Source organism: Artibeus jamaicensis, unplaced genomic scaffold (assembly GCF_021234435.1).
Source record: "Artibeus jamaicensis isolate MK-2021 breed Jamaican fruit bat unplaced genomic scaffold, CSHL_Jam_final scaffold_1964, whole genome shotgun sequence".
Taxonomy (NCBI): Eukaryota; Metazoa; Chordata; class Mammalia; order Chiroptera; family Phyllostomidae; genus Artibeus; species Artibeus jamaicensis.
Genome location: NW_026522030.1, coordinates 5,144,523 through 5,167,308, shown reverse-complemented (window position 1 = coordinate 5,167,308; position 22,786 = coordinate 5,144,523). Strand labels below are relative to the sequence as shown.

The 22,786-nt window shown below is 44.2% G+C and overlaps 1 protein-coding gene across 2 annotated transcripts in view; it reads left to right on the top strand.

Annotated features, from left to right (window-relative positions):
- Positions 1 to 19,905, top strand: part of PAPPA (pappalysin 1) — a 221,280-nt gene extending 201,375 nt beyond the window's left edge. The window contains exons 21-23 of one of the 2 annotated variants that reach the window (XR_008389935.1): positions 345 to 443; positions 14,235 to 14,396; positions 17,674 to 19,905. Coding sequence is in view for 1 of the 2 variants with exons in the window: in XM_037154716.2 (XP_037010611.2) it covers positions 345 to 443; positions 14,235 to 14,342 (207 nt within the window). In the remaining variant the exon portion in view is untranslated. Of the gene's footprint in view, positions 1 to 344; positions 444 to 14,234 lie in introns of both variants that reach the window. The other variant, XM_037154716.2, reaches the window with a different exon arrangement.
- Positions 19,906 to 22,786: the final 2,881 nt, after the last annotated feature.

Here is a 22,786-nt window from a genome sequence, read left to right as displayed (position 1 = left end):
CCTAATATAGTTGCATATATCTTATTATAAATTGTATTTTATTATTTACTACCAAGAAAAGCGGGGCAAGGGGACTCAGTTTTTCTTAGCATTTCTTCCCCCACTTCAGGAAGATGTAAGTGGTCTACCCAGTGGCTTTGTGTTCCCCAGTGTGCAGGAGTTAGCACACGTTAGTTGGGAAAATCTTGGCTAGATAAGACTCTTGTTCAAGGGGGTGTTGGGACCTGAAGCCAGGTAGAAGTTTGTGAGAAGATGAGAGACAGCTAAATGATGACCGAGGCCATGCCCCACTCACTCCAGAAGGCTAACAAGGCACCTTTCCTTCCTGCCTTTCTCCTATGTAGCCCTTCATGGGAGACAATTACTGTGATGCCATCAACAACAGAGCCTTCTGCAACTACGACGGTGGGGACTGCTGCACATCCACGGTGAAGACCAAAAAGGTAGGATCACCCCTACCTGTTGGACAACCCATTGTCCTGATTGTGCCAACACCAGCCTACAAGTTGTATTTTATTATATTGTATTATATTTTTTATTCTTTTAGCCACTAGTTGAGCTAATGTCATGTGCTTAGGCCCTGAGCAATGTTTGGAGGCTCCTAGACAATTTTTGCAGATGTGGTCCCTAACCCTCAAAGCTTAGACAAATAAAAGTGTGGTACATACTTTTAGAAGGGAAGGACAAGGCGCTATGAGGGCACAGGCAAGAGGTTGGAGAAGACTCTGCAGAAGGATCAGCATTCGATGCTGTAACTTGAGAGATGAAGGCAAGGAGTGGGGAAGTAGCCGAGGAAAGAGTGTCAGGGGCAGGAGGCTGGAACGTTAAATCCTACCAAGGACACGCACTTCTAGGGGTTATGGCTAAAGTCCAGGGAAAGAGAGACGATGGGACATTCCCAACAAGATCAGTCATGGCTGTTGAGCATTTTGTAGTATTTTTTGTTTTTCACACCTATGAATTAGGGGTGAAGTCCTGGTTGTGATTTTCTTCCTTTGTGCATCAGGATGCAACAGGAGCAATTCAAGTGTTTATAGTAAAACTAAAACATTTGGCTGACATGCATGTGAACCACTCACAGAAGGGCGGCCACGTCCCCCTTCCTCCACACCAGAGCTGGAACCAGAGTTTGAGGCCCAAGCTAAGAGCTGAGAGAGAGGTGGTCATCCTGAGCAACCTGAGTTGAGAAGTATTCTTGTGATGAATAAGTGAATGGGAAACTGTTTCTATTTTTATACACATCTACTATCTGAGCTGAAAAGTCATTTGATCTTAGGTATCAGTGATGGAGACACACACACACACACACACCCGAAATGGCCATTGGATTGTTTCTGTAATGAGTTCCGCTGCAGCAATTTCAGGCTCAGGGCCCTGAGATGAGAGTTGCTTCTTCACTAAGGGACCCAGAGGCACTTCTGTGCCAGTTCTGAATATGCCTACTAGTCCTCTTTCTTCTCTTTTCTGCCCACGTCATAAATGTCATTTTGGCTTTCTCTGTGTTGAAAATCGATTCCCTTCTCCCACTGCAAGTTGTTTCTCCTGATAGCCAAGACTACAGAATGCAGATGTCCAAGCTTGCTTCTCGGAACAAGAAGCATGTTCACTGAGCACGACCAGGAGCCTAGCACCGGCCCAGGCCATGTGCATGTGGCAAGCAAGGCTGAGGCCTTGTGAAGTTCATGACTTATGGAGGCCACCACACACGAAGCAGTGAGATGTGACTGAATTATCACTGTGGAAGAGGCACTGAAAGAGAGGTGCAGGCTCTTACAGAGAATGGTGTGAAAGTCAGAGAAAGCTTCCCCAAAGAAGGGACCATGAGTGGGAGTTTTCCAGGGGAAGGGAGATGGTGGCGTGGCAGGATGGAGAGAGTTGTCAGAACTGTGCGCCGGATGGATTGGAGCCTATGGGCCTCTCTTTTGGTGCCTGCAGCTTGGCCTTAGCTCCTAGCTGTTAAGAAGTGTTTGGGACTTTCTCCAGATTTGAGATCCCTAGAAGTCTTTGGAGAAGAAACAGTGTCTCAAATTAAAGTCATTCTTCTTTTCACAGTTTAATTTTTACATGAACTCCAACTTCTCGAAACCTTCCTAGCTTCTCTTGTAAACACTGAACTACTCCCTGCAGTAGACTGGTTAACAGAGACGATAGGTGGAGAAAATACATAAGAATATGAAACACCCCTAAGTGAACTGCTGTCTATGCCTGACCCTATTAGATGCTTGTCCTCCATTATCTCATTGAATCCTCATTTCAGCCCTATGGGCTGCTATTATCCCCATTGCACAGGTGAACCAGTTCTGGCTCGGGTACCTATGGGGCTTGCCTGAGTTTTCTGGGCAGCGAGAGCTGAGGCTCACATCCCAAGCCAGTTCTGTCTGACTCACAGGCCCAGCTCTTTCTCCGCCATGGGGCTGATTCCCAAAAGAGGAAAGCAGGTGGGGACAGGACCTTGTCCTCAGAGCACCCGGGCATGACCTTCTCAGTTCCGGTTGGAGACAGTTCACTGTCAACCCAGACTGCCAAGGAACCTTGGGTGTGGGACCCCTCCCCTTGGCGAGAGAGAAAACAGCTTTTCCCAGCAGCAAAGACAGGGTTGGGAGTAGCTGAGGTTCCCAGCCTTGCCAGTCATCCCTGACGCCTCAGACAGGAGTTTCCCCAGAGCAGAAAAATGTCCTGGTCTCCGTCTCCAGTTTCCACAGCAGGAAGCCTCTGTGGGCAGGAGAGGGGCCAAATGCCTCCCTCTCATCCCCTGGCCTTTACCTGCGGCTGCCACCTGTGCTGTTGGCTCCAGACATATATCATGGGACATTCCCTGACTATAAGCACCCAGACAGGCCCTCAGAAACCCATGGACAGGGCAGATGTGCTTCATGTGCCTTCCAATGCACAGTAATTTCATTACTTGAACCCATATATGTGTTTGGCAATGAGCTGGGATCTCTGTGCCTAACATCTCACTTAGACTCCAGAACCAGCAAAGGAGACAGCTGAGGTCTGAGGGGTAGAATCATTTGCATGAGGTGACAGAGCTGTGTTAGGATTTAGCCTTTCGTGACTCGAAACAAATAATGCAGCTACTCTTTATTGAGAGCTTGCTATTTGCCAAGCATGGTGCTAACTGCTTTCACACATGTCATTTCATTTCATTAGCACGGTAGCCCTGTTGTAGGTATTGTCTTGGTATCTGTGTTTTATACATGATCCAACTGACACTTAGAGGGTTAAGGTCACACAGCCAGTAAGCGGTCGAGCTGAGATGCAAACCTGTGACTCTAAGCCACACAGCACCTGCCTTTAACCCCTGCTCTGGACATGTCATTGCCGTGGGCTTGCCCCTTTTCTTTCCCCTAGTGGGTGGGCCTCTTGCTTCCTAGTCCTCTTGGGCTGCTGCGGTCCTGGGTATGAACTTCAGGCCCAGCGTTAAGTGCTCACTACCTTCTCCCAGACTTCCTTCTTGCCAACTCTCCACCTAAACCTCTTCCCAGTCCCCAGGGCTGGGGCCTCCCAGTCACTTGGCCCAGAATGATGTCTGTCTACTCCCTCTATCCTTCCTCCCCTTGTTTGTCTGCAGACACCAGCTGTTTCCCACATCTGCCTTGTGTGACCTGGGCCCGGCTGACAGACAAGAGCAAGACAGTGCAGGAAACTCCGTCTGACAGGGGTGACCAGTTTCTCACCCAGACACCTGTCTGCAGCGCAAGGCAGACAGGAAGGGGCAGGACTCAGCCTCCCAGCATGTCAGTTTATTATTTTCCCATTGGAGCCCTGAGGAGTCTCCAGTACAGAGCAGATTTCCAGAATGGTTGCTTGTTCAACAGTTTCCCCTCATAATCACAACAAAAAGTATTCCTTTCAAACTGGAGTCATTCTCAGTAAGCCTGTGTTGGGGCTGTAACAGAGGAGAGGACAATCACCTTAACACATTCAGTCTACCCACATGTGTTAAGGTGTGGTGGCCTGGAACAACAGTTACGGTCATGGGTCAGGCAGCTGCAGGAGACTGACTCTGGAAGACGTCTGGGAAGCAGGGTGCAGGCCTAGCTCTGTGACTTAGCTCTCTGACCTTGGGCAGGCCAGGTTCACCCGGGATTTTTATCTCTTGATCTTTGGGTGAGATGCATGTCTCAGGACTCTCTACAGGGACTCCTGCATGCGGTGGTCATTGACCAAAAACTTGAGGGCTACTCAGGACTGGGGCCAGGAGAGAATAGGAAGTTGTCAACCCTAGAAACATATCTTATCACAGGATGGCACGCCCAAATGATGACATTCAGTGTGGGGTTGCCATATTTATTTGCTAACTCTAAGTGGAAATAAAATGTTATGCCCAGATGTAGCCATTGGTTTAAGGAGGCTAGTAATTCTCATGAGACATGGGAAGAGAATCAAAATCATTAGATGGAAAGCAGTCTTCTTAGCAGAGCGGCCAAGATAAAGAGCTGGATGTTGGGTGTCAGAGTTAGGGGTGTCCACCAATGGCTCTAACTTCTTGACCTAGCAACCAGAACAGTCATTTTAAAACAAAGTTAGATGGTGTCACACCTCTGGGCTAAGCCCTGCAGTGTCTCCCCTTTCTACTCAGAGTAAAACCAGTTCTCCCAGTGGCCTATAAGGCCCTATGCACTGCCCACACCCATCCTCTCTGTGACCTCACCCTGCACTATTGGTGCCCCCCTCTTCACTTCACCCTGGCCCCCTGGCCTCTTTGCACAGGCCAGGTATCCTCCTATCTTCCAGCTGTTGTCACTGGCTGAGAACATTCTTCTCCATTCATCCTTATAACTCACTTCCTTCCCTCCTCCAACTCTTTGCCCAAGTGTCATGCTTTCAATGGGCCCCACCCTGACCTCCCACCTATAGCACCCCTGGCACTCCCACACCCATTTGCCTTGGCTCCCACTTCTTTCTCCCTCCACAACACTTCTCACTTGGGCATAGACTATGAAATGTATGTACTATTTATTATCTGGCAACCCCTACCCTTCTTGCTGCTAGAATGAAAATTTCAGAAGGGCAAGGACATGCATCCTAATGTATTTCCTGAAGAATCCCAGGTCCTGATGCTGTGGGCTAATCCTGTGCTCTGCCACGAGCAAGACAGACCTGGTTTCAGCCATGCTGAGTTCGTGTCTTGTGGATTGGTAGCCAGGCATTTAGAGGAGAGTAAGTGCTGATGGAGATGCAACAAGTGAAGAGAGTCAGTAAGCTAGAGAGGGCTGTAACAGAGGTGAGACATGAAAGGTGTAGTAGGTCTTTCCCAGGTCAGGGGAGGAGGGCGATGACCAGGCAAAGGATGAGAGAAGGTTGTTTCTGACAGAGGACCCGTCTGTGCATGCACCCAGACGTGGGTGAGAGCACTGAGGAAACTGATTTCCTGAGGAGTGGCCAGAGCCCAGTGCAAGAGAGGAAGGAGGTAAGAGCTGAGCTTAGAGGGATGAGAAAGGCTTTTATAAGTTAAGCCAGGGAATTTGAATTTTATCCAGAGAGCAATGGGATATTCCATGAGTTTAAGCACTGCGCCAGCCCGGAAGGTCCTAGAAGGCTTCCTGGAAGAGGTAATAGATGTGCTTAACTTGGAAGGTTAGCAAAGGTAACAGGCAAATGGCTAAACAGATTAGATAAATTCCTCCTTGTCTATAAATCACTGGCTGCTGGGGTGTTATGATTTCTTCATCTGGCTTTTTCATGTGAATGAATTAGACACTGATTTTAGCGTGTTCCTATGAAGAAATCAGACTCTTCCATCCAGAAAAGTGTGTAGCATCATAACCACTCTCAGTCCCATTATTATCCCCACATCATCATGACCACCACTGTATGAAGGTCACCATCACCATTAGCATTGTCAACAACTGAGCACCTATTATATGCCTTGCACAGTGCTAAATGCTTTACTTGAATTTTGTACTTTATCCAAAATACGTCTATGTAGAAGGATTGTTATTACCTCCATTTTACAGATAGAGAAATGGAAGTCCCCAAAAGGGAAGCCACCTGTTTGACAGCATACACTAAGTCAGTAAGAGGGAAAGAACTCAAACCCAAGTCTCCTTCTGGTCTACAGTTGTGCTTTTCTCCACTTCATCCTCCAATTACTCACACTTAAACAAACCTCCACATTCACTGACTGTTCCATGCCCTCTGCCAGGCATGGATCCACCCCACCTCCAAGGAGCTTGAAGGGGAGTCCTCATACTGAACATCACACCTCAGTCTACTTGGTCTCATTAAATCTTTCCATCAACACTATGAATACCCTGACACTCAGAGTGGCCAAGTGATTTGCCCAGGGACCCGCAGTGGGCAGCGGACAGCCAAAGCTTTCTGACCTTCAGCACAGGAAGCCTCTTGGTCCCTTCACTACACACTCTCTGCTTGTGACCTCCCCACGGAGTCTGAGTCAGAATTCAGATCCCGCCTGTCTCCCAGCCTCAGATGAGACCTGCAGCCAGAGCCTTGTGGTGCATTTGCTTGGGCTGTGTTCCTAAACCGCTCCCACACGTGGATGGAGGTGTCAGCCTGGGCAACTCACCCAGAGGAAGAAACCCCCAGGCCTGGACAATGTCCTCAGCCCAGAAGGGAAAAAGAGAGAATCCTGGCCTTTAGTCGTCGACCTAGGCTTGTTGACAGAATCCCAGAGTGGGTGGCCAAGCCATTTATGGGACAGCCTAGCCACATGGTGCTGGGAATGTCAAATGTAAACTGGCTACCACAAGTGCTTGTGCTGTGGGTGGTAGGTTTCCTTGGGAGGCCATGTCGGGGAGAAGGTGGCAAGCTACTTGGGGAGTCAGAGAATCTGGGAGTTCTGCTAAGAGCTGACTTGATCAGGATGCTTCAGTTTCTTTCCCTGTGAAAAGGGGACCCTGGTGCCCACTCTGTCTGCTGTTTGGGGGCACAGTGTGGAGGTATGGTCACAAATAGGGATGCGGATCCCAGGCTACCTGCCAGCCCAGTGACTCACCTCTTTGCATCTTAGTTTCCTCCAAGATATGAAACAAGATAATAAGAATAGCTGCCTTATGAAGGGTGTTGGAGAGGGTGAGTACAATGGTGCAGGGACGTAATAAAGGAGAAAAGGCTATTGGACATGAGACAAAGCAGCAGTCAGCCTGGCCAGGTGGGGAGAAGGTGCCTTGCCCTTACCCTCACTTGCTGAAAACTCTCAGTGCTTGGAGTGGGGTTCAGATCTGGCATCATCTAGTTGTAGACTGGTAGTGAAGCCCAAGGAATGTGTGTTTTGTGTTGAACATACTGAAGCCTCTATTTTCTCATCTGCAGGATGGGTAACTAATAACAATAGCCTCACGAGGCGGTGCAAAGTGAACACATTGGCACATGGAAATCATGCACCCATGGAAGGCCCTTAGGAAATGCTAGCATGCATGCACACATGTGTGTGTGTGTGTGTGTGTGTGTGTAAAGTGGTGCTCACTGCTATTAACCTGCACAAATAGGCTGCCCCAGTCTCTTCCACATCAGATCTAGGAATACCTGGGAGAGTGGATGGAGCTGGCCATCTCCACCCTCCTCTGCCCAGCTGTAGGGCCTTGATCTGGAGGATGATTGTGGAGAAAGGAGAGCTCAGGACAGGCAATTCCCACAGAAGTGAGAGGAGGGACAGGAGGAGGGAACAAGACACTGGGCATCTCCTCTGTACTGGGCACTTGCAAGCAATTTTGGAGGCAACATTATTTCACTAACTCCTTCTCAGAATCCTGTGAGGTCTTTGTGAAGAGCCTTGTCTTACAGATAGGGAGATGAAGTCCACAGTGGCCAAGGACTTGCCATCAGTCACACAGTGCTTGTGTGGAGCCCACCCCAGATTCAGGCTTATCTGACCCCAAGCTCCTTGTGAGGGCTCAGTGAATGTAGCTGCATCTTCAAGTGTGTGGTAGAAACAAGTAGCTGTTTTGGCTACAGATCTGCCTCCTAAGATCAAACCTTCTAGACTTTGTTGTATTCTGCTTGGGGTTCCTTCCCTTTGGTACCAGACACATTTGTTTGGGACAATGCTGAAGTGGCCTGGGTTGATCCAGGGAAGAGAGAGAACAGTCATTCACAGCCATGTAGCCAGGGTGGGCAGACCAGCCTGAGAAACAAACTGGGCCACCTTGGACAACAAGTCAGGGCCACCTTGTCAACTGATGATTTTGGAGAAGCTGGTGGAACTGGGAATGACAGAAAGGGGAATGTGCAAGGCAAGGTTTGTAGAGAATATGCATCTGTAGGTCCTTTCTGGCCAGGGGGTTGCCTTCTGTCTTTCTCAGACAGACAAGGACTTTCAGGCAGATGGAAAGGTACAGATCATTAAAATCAATCTTAACATACAGATGGAGGGACTTTTGGCCAAGATGGAGGCATAGGTAGATACACTTTACCTCCTCGCACAACCAAAAGAAGGACAACAACAAATTTAAAAACAAAAAATAACCAGAACTGCCAGAAAATGGAACTGTATGGAAGTCCAACAACCAAGGAGTTAAAGAAGAAACATTTACTCAGGCAGACCAGTAGAAGTGGAGACAAGCAGCTGGGGCAGAGAGGACGTGCAGCAAGGCAGCAGCTGGAGTACTGAGGTGGGCAAGGGGGTGGCTGGTGGACCAGGGGGGTCCCACATTTGCATGCAGATAAACCAGGAAGAACAACTGGGGAGTGAGATAGACCATGCAACCCAGGGTTCTAGCACAGGGAAATAAAGCCTCAAAACCTCTGGCTGTAAATATTTGAGGGGGTTGTGGTGGGGGGAGAAACTCACAGCTTCACAAGAGAGTTTGTTGGAGAGATGCACGGGGTCCTAGATTGTGCACAAGCCCACCCACCTGGGAATTAGGGCCAGAGGGCCTAATTTGCTTGTGGATAGTGGGGAAAGTGATTGAAAGCCGGCTGAGAACCAAGCAAGTGGCACTGCTCCTTCTCCCAACATACAGTGCCACAATGCAGCAACATGGGTTGCCCTCCTCTGGCGAATCCCTAAGGCTCAGCCCCTTACAACATAACAGGCATGCCAAGACATAAAAATATGGCACAAATGAAAGAAGAGATCAAAGCTCCAAAAATAGAACTAAGTGATGAAGAGATAGCCAGCTTATCAAATTTGCAGAGTTTAAAACACTGGTAATTAGGATGCTCACAGAATTGGTTGAATATGTTCGCAAAATAGACAAAAAAGTGAAGGCTATGCAAAGTAAAATAAAGAAACATATACAGGGAGCCAACAGTGAAGGGAAGGAAACTGGGACTCAAAACAACGATTTGGAGCAGAAGGAAGAAATAAACATTCAACCAGAAACAAGAATTCAAAAAAATGAGGAGAGGTTTAGGAACCCTCAGGACAACTTTAAACATTCTAACATCCAAATCATAGGGGTGCCAGAAGGAGAAGAGGAAGAGCAAGAAATTGAAAACTTATTTGAAAAATCAATTACCCAATCCAGCAAAGGAAATAGATTCCCAGGAAGCTCAAGGAGTCCCAAAGAAGTTAGACCCAAGGAAGCACACACCAAGGCACACCATAATTACATTAGCCAAGATTAAAGATAAAGAGAGAATCTTAAAAGCAGCAAGAGAAAAAGAGACAGTTACCTACAAAGGAGTTCCCATAAGACTATCAGCTGATTTCTCAAAAGAAACCTTACAGGCAAGAAGGGGCTGGAAAGAAGTATTCAAAAGTCATGAAAGGCAAGAACATACATCCAAAATTACTCTATCCAGCAAAGCTATCAATTGGAAGGGCAGATAAAGTGCTTTCCAGATAAGGTCAAGTTAAAGGAGTTCATCATCACCAAGCCCTTATTATATGAAATGTTAAAGGAACTGATCTAAGAAAAAGAAGATGATCAAAAATATGAATAGTAAAATGAAAACAAACTCATAACTATCAACAACTGAACCTAAAAAAAAAAAAAAACCTAAGTAAACAACTAGAACAGGAGGAGAATCACAGACATGGAAGTCACATGGAGGGTTATCAGCAGGGAGTGGGAGGAAGGAGAATTGGGGAAAAGGTACAGGGAATAAGAAGCATAAATTGGTAGGTACAAAAAAGGGTGAGGTTAAGAATAGTATAGGAAATGGAGAAGCCAAAGAACTTATATGTGTGACCCCTGGACACAAACTATGGTGGTAGAGGGATTGCTGGTGGGAGAGGGAGTGCAGGGCAGGGGGAATAAAGGGGAGAAAAAAATGGGATAATTGTAGTAGTATAATTAATGAATGAAATATACATATATATTTTTTTTAATTTTACCCATCTATCTGTAGAGGGGAAGGAAAGGAGAGAGGGAGAGAAACATCAATGTGTGGTTGCTCCTCGTGCGTCCTCTGCTGGGAACTGGCCTGCAACCCAGGCATGTTCCCTGACTGGGAATCGAACCATGATCCTTTGGTTCACAGGCCCGTGCTCAATCCACTGAGCTACACCAGCCAGGGCTGAAATATATATATTTTTAAAAACAGCCCCTGCCGGTATGATTCAGTGGGTTGAGTGCCGGCCTATGAACCAAACAATCACAGGTTTAATTCCCTGTCAGGGAACATGCCTGTGTTCTGGGCCAGGTCCCTAGTGGGTGGCAAGTGAGAGGCAACTGTACACTGATATTTCTGTCCCTCTCTTTCTCCCTCTCTTCCCCGCTCTCTAAATAAATAAAATCTTTTAAAAAAAATACAAATAAAAAAAACCATACAGATTGGGAAACTGAAGCTCAAAGAAGGAAAGGAACTTGCACAAAGTCGCCCAGCAAGTGATGTAAGAGCAGAGGCTTCCTGATTTGTATTCTAGCTGGATATCTGTTATTCATTTGTTCCTCCATTCATGGGTTCATTGAACACCTGTTCTTAGTATATAAAGACTCTATTCAAGGGCAGACACAGTCTACCCACCCTAGACTGAGCTGGCATGCAAGTGCAGAAGTGATTCAGAACAAGGAGGGCATCGAAATAGGATGCTGTGAGAGGAGGTGATGGTATCATTGTTCAAGCGAGTCAGGGAAGAGGTGATACTTGAGATAAAACCTGAAGAATGAAGAGGAGCTGGCCAGCAATGATCAGCAGGGTGGAGGAACATGCATGGAGAAAGACTTGGAAGCAGGAAAGCACTCAGTATTTGAGGAACCAGTCAATAAATAAAAAAGCCACAGAGAGCAAGGGGAAGGAGGGGGCCAGGTGAGGTCTAAGAAGCATCCGAGAGATCAGATCCTGAAAGGCCTTGAACCTGGGTAAGGACCTTGGGTCTTATTTTAAGATATAGAATCTGTTGAATATTTGCTTGTGTGAGATGCAGCAAGAAGGATGAGCAGTGAATCAGATGTGAAACTGTCCCTAATGGGTCATGGAGCCCAATGGGAAAGAGTTACAGAGAGAATTGTGTAGAAGACATTAGAGGTAACTGGATCATTCTATGTTAGGATGTGGGCAAGGGCAGGAGAAGGGGACAGATAAAGGGATGGGTGAGTTGAGGACAAAAAGGCAGCCCAAGTCTGGGAGGTGGGAGAGAGGGGACAATAGGCAGGAAAGATGTCACGGATGGTGAAATAGGAGCTGGTGGGAAATTTGATTCAGCACATGTATATTTAAGCGTTAAGCATCTTCTGAGTGTTAGGCCATGTGCTCAGGCTTTTTGTGTATTTCTTTTTCTTTGATCCTCACAACCACATAAAATACAGTATTTTTTTAAATCACATTTTTGTTATAGATGTAGAAACTCAAGGATATGGTGGTGAAGGGATTTTCCCCAAATCGTTCAATAAGTGTGAGGCAAGTGAGGATGCCAACCCAGGCCTCTTAGCTCCCAGGATGGTACTGTGCCCATTCAACATCACTTACTTGACTTGGACTTGGCTCTGCCCTCAGTTTCTCCACTTGGACTGGAGCGTTTTCTCTGTGTCTTTTCCAATTGTAACATCCTGTGCTTCTCTTGGAGGTGAAGAGGTTGTGGGAGAATATTCTAGATTGGAAGGCGCAGCCTCCACAAAGACATGGGGGCTGGGAAGAAAATGTGCTAAGCAGAGAACAGCAGGTAGTTGTAGGAGAAAGGCACTGGAGCAGCTGTGAGGAGCTTACAGGGCAGGCAGTGGGCACCCATGCATTTAAGTTGAAAAGAGAAACAAAGAGATGTGCTGGCCTCCAGTGCAGTGGGAGTCAGGGAGAGAGAGCAATGAACACACATTCCTTTGTTCTATGCATTGGGCCTTGGGAAATAAGAATGCACAAGACCAATGTGGTCTCTGTCCCACTGAGTGAGAGAGAGGAGGAAACGCAGGGTCTGGCAGAAGTAACGCTGTTTGGTAGGGTACCTGAACGTCTCACATGAGATGGACAGCAATTTGAACATTTCACCTACAATGCCATATGGTGTGCTTGAGTGCAGTATTGTTATGTTACAGAATGACATGCTTATGATTTTGTAATAAAACATTTGGTACAGATTACCAGCTCATAAACAAGACGTGGTGTTTGTGCCGGACCCTGCCTATATATGCATATGGATATGTATGTGGTTGAGCTCTGAGCACATGTCAAACACTGTGCTCTAGGTGTTTTGCATCACTAGCTTCACTCATCCCTCATCACAACCTCAGGGACATGTACACTTTCACTATTCCCATTTAATGATTGAGTTAACCAAGTCTCAGAAGTTGTCACATGTTCCAGGTCCCATCTCAGTGAGGTGACAGAGCTTCTGAGGCTTATACTTCAGTCTTCCTGTTCATTCCTACATTTTAAATTATAGCATAATTGCAGGAGGGGGAGAGAAGTTGGGAGGAAGCAGGGAAGGAAAGAGGGAGGGCAGGCAAAGAGGCAGAGAGAAAAGAATTAGATACAGGAGAGAATGAGTCCACAAGCTGGAGAGAGATGCTCTCTGAGGCTCTGTGAGCACTTGGAGACCCAGGCAGGAGGTGAATGAGGTCATTAAATCCATCTGTGTAGATGAGGGACCCTCTGGGGAAAGTGATATGCAAATGTCATGATGCAATAAGGTGAAATCCACCTGGCCTGCACTAGCCCAGCCTGGGCTCAGGCAGGGACTGCACTGCGCTCTTTGGAAAGACAGATCACCGGCTGCACTGGGGAGACATTCACTGCTGGGCTCTTTCTCTATTTCTAGGAAGGAAAAGCGGCCCAAGGGCACAGAGCAAGTGAAGGGATGGAGTGGGAACTGAAACCCAAGCCACTCCTTTTTTTAATATAAATTTTCATTTATTTTTCCCAGCTTCTATAATATGTACATATAGCAAATCACGTTATATGACACTCACTTTTTCTTGTAATAAAATCTGTTCCCTAGATCCTTCAACCAAATTTTATGCAAAATCTCTAGGTGAAATACTCCCCACCAGGATTTCTGGCCCCCTAGCTCTGAGCTTGCTGAGACATGCTTTTGTTTTTATCATTGCCTCCCCCAAATCAAAACTACCAATATGTGCAGAGAATTACGTTTTCTTAAAGAACATTTTCATATCCTTCATTTCACTTATCGCTGCCTGTCAGATATTGCACTGTACCATCCTGTGAAACAACTCTGTGATAGTGCATGATGCTATTTCACCCATGACTTCATTTGGCCCAAGAATTTACAGTGCGAGGTTGATCTTACCATATCTGTTCTTAGCTAGGAACCTGCGGGTTAGGGAGACGTGGCTCATCCTTCTTTAAATACAAGATTTGACATTTACTGCTTTGGGCAAATGCCTCAGTTTCTGCATCTGTACAAGGTGATTGTTTTCATACCTGTCTTACAGAGTTGTCAAAGGGTTTGATGATTCCCTATTTGGAAAATGTTTAGCACATTGCCTGACCATAATAAATGCCACTGAGAATGAAAGCTGCTATGATAACAACCATGGTGATCTTGGTAAAGTTATCATAGGGCAAGAGTGTCACACTCATTTTTACCAAGGGTCACGTCAGCCTCATGGTTACCTTCAAGGGGCTGAATGTAACTTTAGGACTGTATAAATGTAACTACTCCTTAGTAGTTAAGCGAGAGCTCAGCACTGCCACCGGGTAGAAACAAGGTGCCGGACCAGATAAAACAAGGTAGATGGCTAGATTTGGCCTGCAGGGCTTGCGTTTGCCAGCTGTGTCATAGGGCTAGAAGGAAGCAAATCCATGACTTGAACTTGACTCTGCTCTCCCCCCATCCAGCTCTTGTCCCCTAACCTACCCTGCCTCTCTGAAAATTATTGCTTCAGACACAAGCATCTGGTTCACCTCTTCTTTCTTATTCTTTGCAGGTCACTCCCTTCCCTATGTCCTGTGACCTAAAAGGTGACTGTGCTTGTCGAGACCCCCAAGCCCGAGAACACAGCCGGAAAGACCTCTGGGGATACAGCCATGGCTAAGGAAAGACGAGGAGTTGTCAAAGGATTCCCACCGCCAGGACCCGCATCCCTTTGGTATTGATTTCACAGTCAGCTGCTCAACGGAATGGCCTCTCCACACCAGGGATCCTTAGCACCCAACCAGTCTGCCTTTAATTTCACCCAGGAAGGACTCATAGTGGGGGCGCATGAACCAAGTCTCGCGATGTTGAATAATGGAATGGAATCCTATCCCAAAGTCTTAGATGGATTATATATAGTGCGTGCAGTCCCAGAGCCTCCTAAAGTTCTAACCAGTTGTCATACGACCACAGCAAGGAACATGTTCTCTTATCTAGGAGTGTACACACCTGTGGCTAGTACACATGCATGCATACACACCCATACAAACATTTGTGTGAGGGCAGTTTTGGAGACTGAGCAGAGAGAGACTAGAACAAAGTCAATCTTTCCTTTCCCAAGCTCTTAGCCAACACTGTCCTTGGGAGAAAGAAGCTTGCAGAAACTGCTAAGACCAAGTGTTGAGATGCTAACATAGTTCATACCTTGAGGCTTGAAATATGTAGGGCATGCACAATGGTGTGGTCCTTTAGGATCAGAAATGAAATGGTCTCTGATCACCGACTTCTAGGAAAGTAGGACCCAGGAAGAGGTAAAGAATCCAAAGTATACAAAGCCCCACCCCCCAATTTTTCCACTGCCATGGGGGGATTTATCCCAACTCTAGGGTTTGAGGCCAAGCTGGAAATGGCTTAGGATTGCAATCTCAAGGTATTATAAGAGCCCCCTGTTTGAGGCTTGAGGCCAATATCCCTCCAGAACCCACCCATTCCCCAAATCTTGCCTTTGGACCACATTTGCTGCTACTTTTCCTGCTGCTCTATCCTATACATTGAGTACCCCAAGATTGTAGGACTAGGTTAGGAAAACCCCCATACAACCAAACAGTCTGCCTTAAAAGTGAGCCACATTTCCCCACAGCTCCTTACTTCCTAGCCCTTCAGCAAGAGAAAAAACCTCATTGGCCACATGGTGAGAAGTTAAGTCCCCTATCATTGGGCTTCTCACCCTGGCAGGGAGTTGAGGGACTTAAGATGCTGGAACCCTCACTGATAGGCCACAATGTCTAAGCCAGTGTTAGATTTTATAACCAAGTGGAACAGTGTTAAATTTCTGTGATGTTGGGCGCCATCCGGGGACTGTTAGAGTTGAGGGGACTCCTGAGCTATTATGCTTGACCAAGCCATCCTGCCCCTCCAGGCTAAAGCAGTCTTTGGTCCTGAGGACCTCACTGTGGCCCTGAGTAACTATACTTCTGGGAAGAGAATCATCTTGGATAGGATCTAGACAGTGTGTGTTCCAGACGGCCATCAGAGGGACGTCCAAAAGTTCTCACCCTCAGTCCCCAACAACCCCACATGGCCATCATCTTTTCTACAGTCTTCCATCTGCCAGAGCTCCCACCCACACCTGTGGCTGGGCAACCCTTCCCTCTCTCCCACATTCAGCCTCCAAAAGTTCAGAGTAAGTTAGCCAAACAACTGCAGAAGCCTCCACCTATTTGGGGCCCTCTTTGCCTCTTTTTAGCCAGTTACCATCCACTCCTTTAGATTAATATTGGGAGAGATTAATACAGAATGAGGTGGAGAGAGTGGGCAAGTTGGATATAACTTCTGAGACCTGGAACTAAGAAAGTGAGGCGATGGGAGTCTAAACTAGATGTATGACATAAAGACGTATGCTATAAATCAAGTCACCTCAAGCCTAGAGAAGACAACCAACAAAAACAAAGTCTAGCACAGGAATGGAAAATACCAGGCATGTGTGCTTGACCCTCCTCATTCCTGCTCCCAAGGCAGGCTTTGTTGATCAGTTATAGCCCTTCTTCCTGTGGGGACCAAAACTAGCTTCAGAAAGCTTCTCAGTATATCACTCCCAACAGCAATTACCTGCTGATCAGGAACACTTGAGAAGACATTTATTGGCCATCTGTGGTCTATTATATTAAAAAAAAACCTCTCACGGTGCTTTTTGCACAGGTGCCCACAAATAAGGATGCAGTGCAGAGATTTGTGTGGTTTGTAGTATTTTACGAACTTGGAGATTGAGTTCCAGAATGGAGAGACTACCACCCTTGTTCATGCCAGGCTCAAATTCCTTGTTTCTTCCTTACAAATTCATATTTTTATTCAAGACATTTTTTTTCTATAATTACAAGGGCCAATTGTTAGCAAAATAAGAATTATAATAGAAGCATTTATCCCACTGTGTACCCTTCTCCAGTGTCTAAGAGCTCTTCCCAACTCTTAAATCCCCTCTTTTACTCTAGCTGAGTGGTGCTAGTAAGAAGGTATGAACTACGACAGGTAACTTTGACAGCCCTCCCTGTTGCTTTATTACAACAGTAAGTAACTCAAAAAGCCTTGGAGACCTGAAGACAACGTTACTAATGGTGGGGTTGCAGGAACCACAGAACCTCACCAGTTTTTCTTAAACTGACTTTCATCCTCTTTCTTCCTTCACTCTCACCCTTGTCTATCCCACATTCTCCAGATGAGCAAAGTTTCCAGAAGGCCGACTTCTGTCTTCAGATTCACAGACTGAGTTGAGCCCTCTGAGCAGACATCCCCCCAGTCTCCTTATCATCATCATTCAGACCTGTTATAAATTTATATTTGCCAAGGCTGTGAGATGAGAAGCTACTGCATTGACGGCCAGCCTTGTGCCCATATGGAAAGTGTAATTAATAGGCCCTTTTCAAACTGTAGTCAAAGTGGATCTGCTTTATTTGTGCAGTGCACCAATACCCAGTTTCATTTTCTTTCTGGGAACAAACTCATTGTCTCATCCTTCCTGTCATCTCCTGTTTAGGACAATGGAATGCTCACAAGGCAGTGCTTGAGGGTTCTGGGTGTGAAGGATTAGCCTGTTAGTAGCAGGAATGAAAAGATGAGGTAGACAGTCCTCTAAGCTCTGCTCTCTCTTAGGAAACCTGTTTCAGCCACAACCCTGACTGCCTGCCCAGAGGACTTGCATGACCCCCACACCTGATTTCCGTGCCAACCCCCTCCCAGGGAAGACAATCCTGGAGAAGTCCATTTGGTTGGCTGATCAGATGTTATAGAAGGGAGAGATCAGTGGTCATAAACTGTAGGGCTTTGAAGATGGAGGGTGTCAGCTGCTACTCTTGGCTTCAGCATGTTGAGTCACTGCCTAGACAATTCTCTTGGTCCTAGTCCCACCTTGGCCAGTGCTTAAATGCTATGTGTTGAAAATAATTCTTTGAGACAGATTTCAGCTACCTCCCTTCCAGGTTTGATTTAACTTGGTTGTAACTGTCCATTTGTTATAGGTCTTACCTGTGTTAGGAAGGAAGGACGGAAGGAAGGCAGGCAAACCATACTTTCAAGTTACCAGTTTTGAGGATTTGTGGTTTTTTTCTGGAACTACTTCAAGTACAAAAATAAAAAAAAAAGAAATTGATGGTGACAAAACTGTACAGATAGAAATTCACAGATGATGAGGAGATTAAAAGGAAATAAATATGCATGATTAAAAATAAGAATTTTTTTAAAAATATTTTTGTGCTTCCTAAAGAAAATTGTTTATTCTACAGACTGAGTAGGTAGACACAACTGTAACGATTTCCATAGCAGGAGACATAGTGTGGGATTTTATAATGCTGTCTGTTATTTTATGTACATTGTGGTAGGTCCAGGAAATAAGACATCTTCCCATTAATGTGTAGTTGTTGCTGGGGAAGTGTTTTGTCTGCTTGTTTGGTGGCAATCTGTGTTAGTAGGGAGTGGGAGGGCTTACAATTGGTTTTACCAAATACTAAGGGGACATAGTGTGTCGTGCTTTTCACATTATAAAATGCGTGTATCTACCCGTAGAGCACTTGGCTTTATAAGGCTGCACTTAGAACCACACTGCACAGTCCACTTTCCTACAAAGCTGCTCCATGACCAGACAGGTAATTCCCATGGGTTTTGAGAATCAAAACAAAAAATAAACCAAGCAAACAACAAACATAAAAATGAAACAGCACATGAATAAGAGCCTGCTCTTTTTAAAATCTTTCAGGTTTTGCCAAATTCCTACCAGTTTGAGCTTTAAAGGAAATGTTTAATAGCCAAGACAGGAATTCTATCCCTGGAATAAGAACCTCAAAATCTTGACTCCAGGCAGCAGTTTGCTTAGGGATCTTAAACAAGTCATCAGATTGCCTCTCCATTTGCCTCAGTTTCTCCAGCTGCAAAATGGAGATAATACTACTTTAACCTACCTCACAAGGGGAGGCCAGGGAGTTGTGAGGCCCTGAGGTTTTAAGTGGGCGGCGGCAATCTGGGGGAGCCGAGGCTGGGCACCAAGGCCATAGGGTCCCTTCCAAGAAGGCACTGGCCATCGGCCCTTAGGAAAGACAGCGAGTGCTCATTTGATAGTTCAGGGAGTAACACAGGAGCTCCTGGGTGACCATCCATGTTAAGAAAGAGGTTTGTACTGGGGAATATTTCATTCTTAGGTAAATTGGACTTTTCCCCCTTATTCTGGCCTTTACCGGTTCTATAATTGGACTAAAAGCCGATTACTTCCTGTAAAGTAAAAGTCAGTTTACTGACATCTGTTCAGTACTTCCGGGCCATTCCCAACTTTATAGAGGAAGGGAGCCCCTAGAATCTCTCCTCCTCAGACTTAAAATTCAACATTGAGTGTTTCCGTGGAAAGATCTGGCTTTCTGAGTGCAAATAACTTGGGGCTTCTTAAACTATACACCAGCAGTCAGTGAGGAGGATTTTGAACAATTATTGAGTTGCTTTTTTGGGTCTCTATAATCAATAACCTGTCCACAGATATCTATCTATATAAAGATATTATATATAAATATAAATTTACATATATATGCACATGTATATATAGTTGTACATATATGTGTGTATATATATATACTTAAATGTAATATTTACAAAATAAAACTGTGATCTCGTCTAGAGAAAATGTATTCATATTACAAACTGCTCTTCCATATTTATGTATCACATTATACCTTTTTGTTATTGTTATAATTATTATGGGTATTTCTAATTATTATGATGCTGAAATCTGTTTGGCACCTTCTGGAAACTACCAAAAAAAAAAAAACTCTCCACTGAAGTGCTTAAAATCTGTTCTCATGAGAATTCTACTGGCCTACTATGAAAAAGGAAAAAAAAATCTAAAAACCAAAACATAATTCCAGTCCTTTTTCTGTACCTCACATGCATAAATTTGCTGCTCCTATTTTGGTTTTTTTCCTGTTTATGTATTTTTATGGATCTAAGTTAAGTCTTTTAGCAATATATAAAAATGTAAATAGTAAACTTTATTTATTAAGAATGTCATCTTTTTTAATTTATATTTACACAATTGTTCATCTAATTTATTTTTTCTATACAGTTTTAAATACTCAGACATATTTTGCTGTTCATGATATTTTTATCCTGTTCTCATGAATTTGTTTTTCCATACTGTTTTCTCTGGTCTCAATTACAGGTTGGATCTCACAAAAAAAAAGAAAAAAAAAAGAAAAAAAACTAATGTCAAAGACAGAAATATTTTGCCACTGTTGATTATTATACCTTAAAGTTCTATATTATGAAAATATATAATAGCTTGTATGCTTCAGTATATAGTGGTGTGTTTTTTGTCTGCTGTGGAAATCTAATGAACTCCTCTGTATACATACTAATATGGAAGAAAACCCAAGACCTAGAATGAAATCGGTGGCAGCATGAGGCTGATTCCAATATGCAGCCGATCTTCTGCATAAACAGTTCCCAGAGAGCATCTGCTTTTTGCATATGCAAACACTGAAGAACATTCTTACATATTATAAGAAAGTTCAGTTTTCAGGGAGCTAAACAAATATCACCTCCAGCCATGTCCGCTGTTTTGAATGCTGTCTTCAATAATATACTCCTCGCATGTTCATTGTTCTCATTTTCTCCCTTCATCATGGGACACTGTCATCCAGTTCATCAAATGAACCTGCAGCTGAGGCAAGTTTTGCTGGTTTCTAGCTGCCTGTTGGAGCTCTTTTTAAAGTTTTATCATTATTTAGTAGCTATGTGATCTTTAGAAAGTTAATTAGCTGCTTTAAGAATTACTTTCCCCATTTGTAAAATGAAAATAATAAAAGTACCCACATCATGAGGCTGTTTCGAGAGTAAGATAAATATGTGAAGTTATTAGAATCACAACAGACATTATGTCAACTCTAGCTACGATTGTTATGAGACAGGGCTGACTATGACAAGTATTAATAATGTACTAATTTCTTATGGTATCTGCTTATTTTTTTACTAAATAATGCATTTACGAGTGAGTGCACTAAAGTGTTCACTCGCACAGGCCTTGCCATGGAGTCAAGCTCCTGGCCCTGGGCATGGGAGCTGTTGGGAGGTGGTACAGCCACAGGACAGGTCAAAATGTGACACTCGTAATGTTTAAATCTGCACAAAAGGGCAACGTGAGGATATCAGTAAGAATTACTTAGAAGGGCATGGGTAGGGAAGTCAAGAACTACCTATCAAAAAGTTTTTTGGACTCTTTACAAACACAACCCACAGAGAGGCATGAGGGAGGACACTAACTAAAATACTAAAATAAAATAAAGGTCATTGTTAAATTCTGCCAGATAACTGGTTATTTCCAAAGTAAAATAAATGATTAAAATTTTATTCAGTTCCATTTAATTCACTGTGAAGACTGAAACTAAATTTCAATAATAGCTTCATGAAAAGAGGTAAATATTGCCCGAAAAGAAAGAGTAAGTGAAAAATTCTTAATATGACTTTTTGTACTTGTTGGTTTTGTTTGCAGAGACAGTCATGGGGCAAGGCTGTTTCTCTTGGAAGATAAGAGGTCTAGTGTCCTTTACATGCACACACAGACACATACACAGTAATGGGGAAAGTTCACTGGCCTTTAGTTGCTTAATCTGCCTAATGGTAAAATGACTTCTCACTTTAAAACAGGCAGAAACATTCAGCAATAGATCTATTTCATATTTGTTAACTAAGGTTTAGAGTTTGTCTAATCATAAAAGTGGTTTTAAAGTCATATTAAAAAAACAAAAACAAACAAAAGATAGAGGCAGCATTCTATCATGCTATGCTAGCACTGGTAGGTCTATTCAGTTTGTATCCTTCAGTGCCAGCCATGGGAACCTAGGTCAAAAAGCACAGCCTCTCTAGCCTTCAGCTCTGGAGAAGCCTTGCTTTCCTAAGTAAATGTTTTACGCCCTCTAAAGAAATGAGGTCTAAGTTAGGAATCAGGGGAACCAGATTCAAGTACCATCTGCTCCTTGTAACCTAGGGCGAGCCACCCATCTTTTCTAAGATAGAGGGAGTCCGCAATGTGAAAAAAAAAAGTGATAGGTTCAGTAAATGGGACCAGCAGGTCCATTATCCTAAGTAAGAAACAAACATGGCACTCTTAAGAAACTGAATAAAAGGCCAATGAACTAAGAAAGTGTATAGAGAGGGTAACAGTGGACCGATGAGAGGATGAGCCATATTGAGGATTACAGGCAGTATCTATTTTTAAAATAATAATAAATTTAATAAATTTAAAAGGGGTGAATTAGAGATAAGGGAAACAAGAAATTAATAAAGCAATAGGGAGCTGTTAAATGGCTTTTCTAGAAAGAATTTTACACGATTTGTGGTTGAAAAAAGACCCCTTAGATAGCATTGTGAAGGAGAAAACTGAGGGAGGTAGGAGCAGATGTATGGAGTCAGAAGACATTGTGCAGTCCAGGGAAGAAATGGCGGCTCTTTGGATGGAAGTGGTAACAGTGCATGGGCAGAGGATTATTTTCTACCTATTAAATGGTGAGATTGGACAAAATGATCTGGGAGTCTGGAAAATCCTTGTACACCAGTGCTAGTGACTGATTTTCAATTTCCTTTTTTTTAAATTGATAGACTTTATTTTTTTAGAGATGTTTTGGGTTTACGGAAAAATAGAACAGAAAGAAGGGTTCTTACTAGATTTCCTTTTAAATGATAAAATTTGGGGATGGGGACATCTAACCACTTTCTAAGATGAGCTATCAGAAAAATAGGAAAGCACAGGTGTTTTTATCACATGTGTAATGTCAACTAACGTTCCTGCTGACCCCTCTGTGGTTCTGTCATGATAAGCATAAAAAAGCAAGACACAAAAAGTGTATACTATGCAATTGCTATTTTATGAAGTACAAAAATATGCAAAGCACCATTAATGGTGCTGCGACTACTGAATACTACAAGCAAAAGAATGAACTTGGACCCCTACCTCACACCATATACTCAAATTAACTCAGAATGGGTCAATGACCTAAAACTACAAGGTAAAACCAAACAATTCTTAGATAAAACATAGGAATAAATCCTTACATCCTTGGATTTGATCATGTATTCTTAGATATGACACCAAAAGAA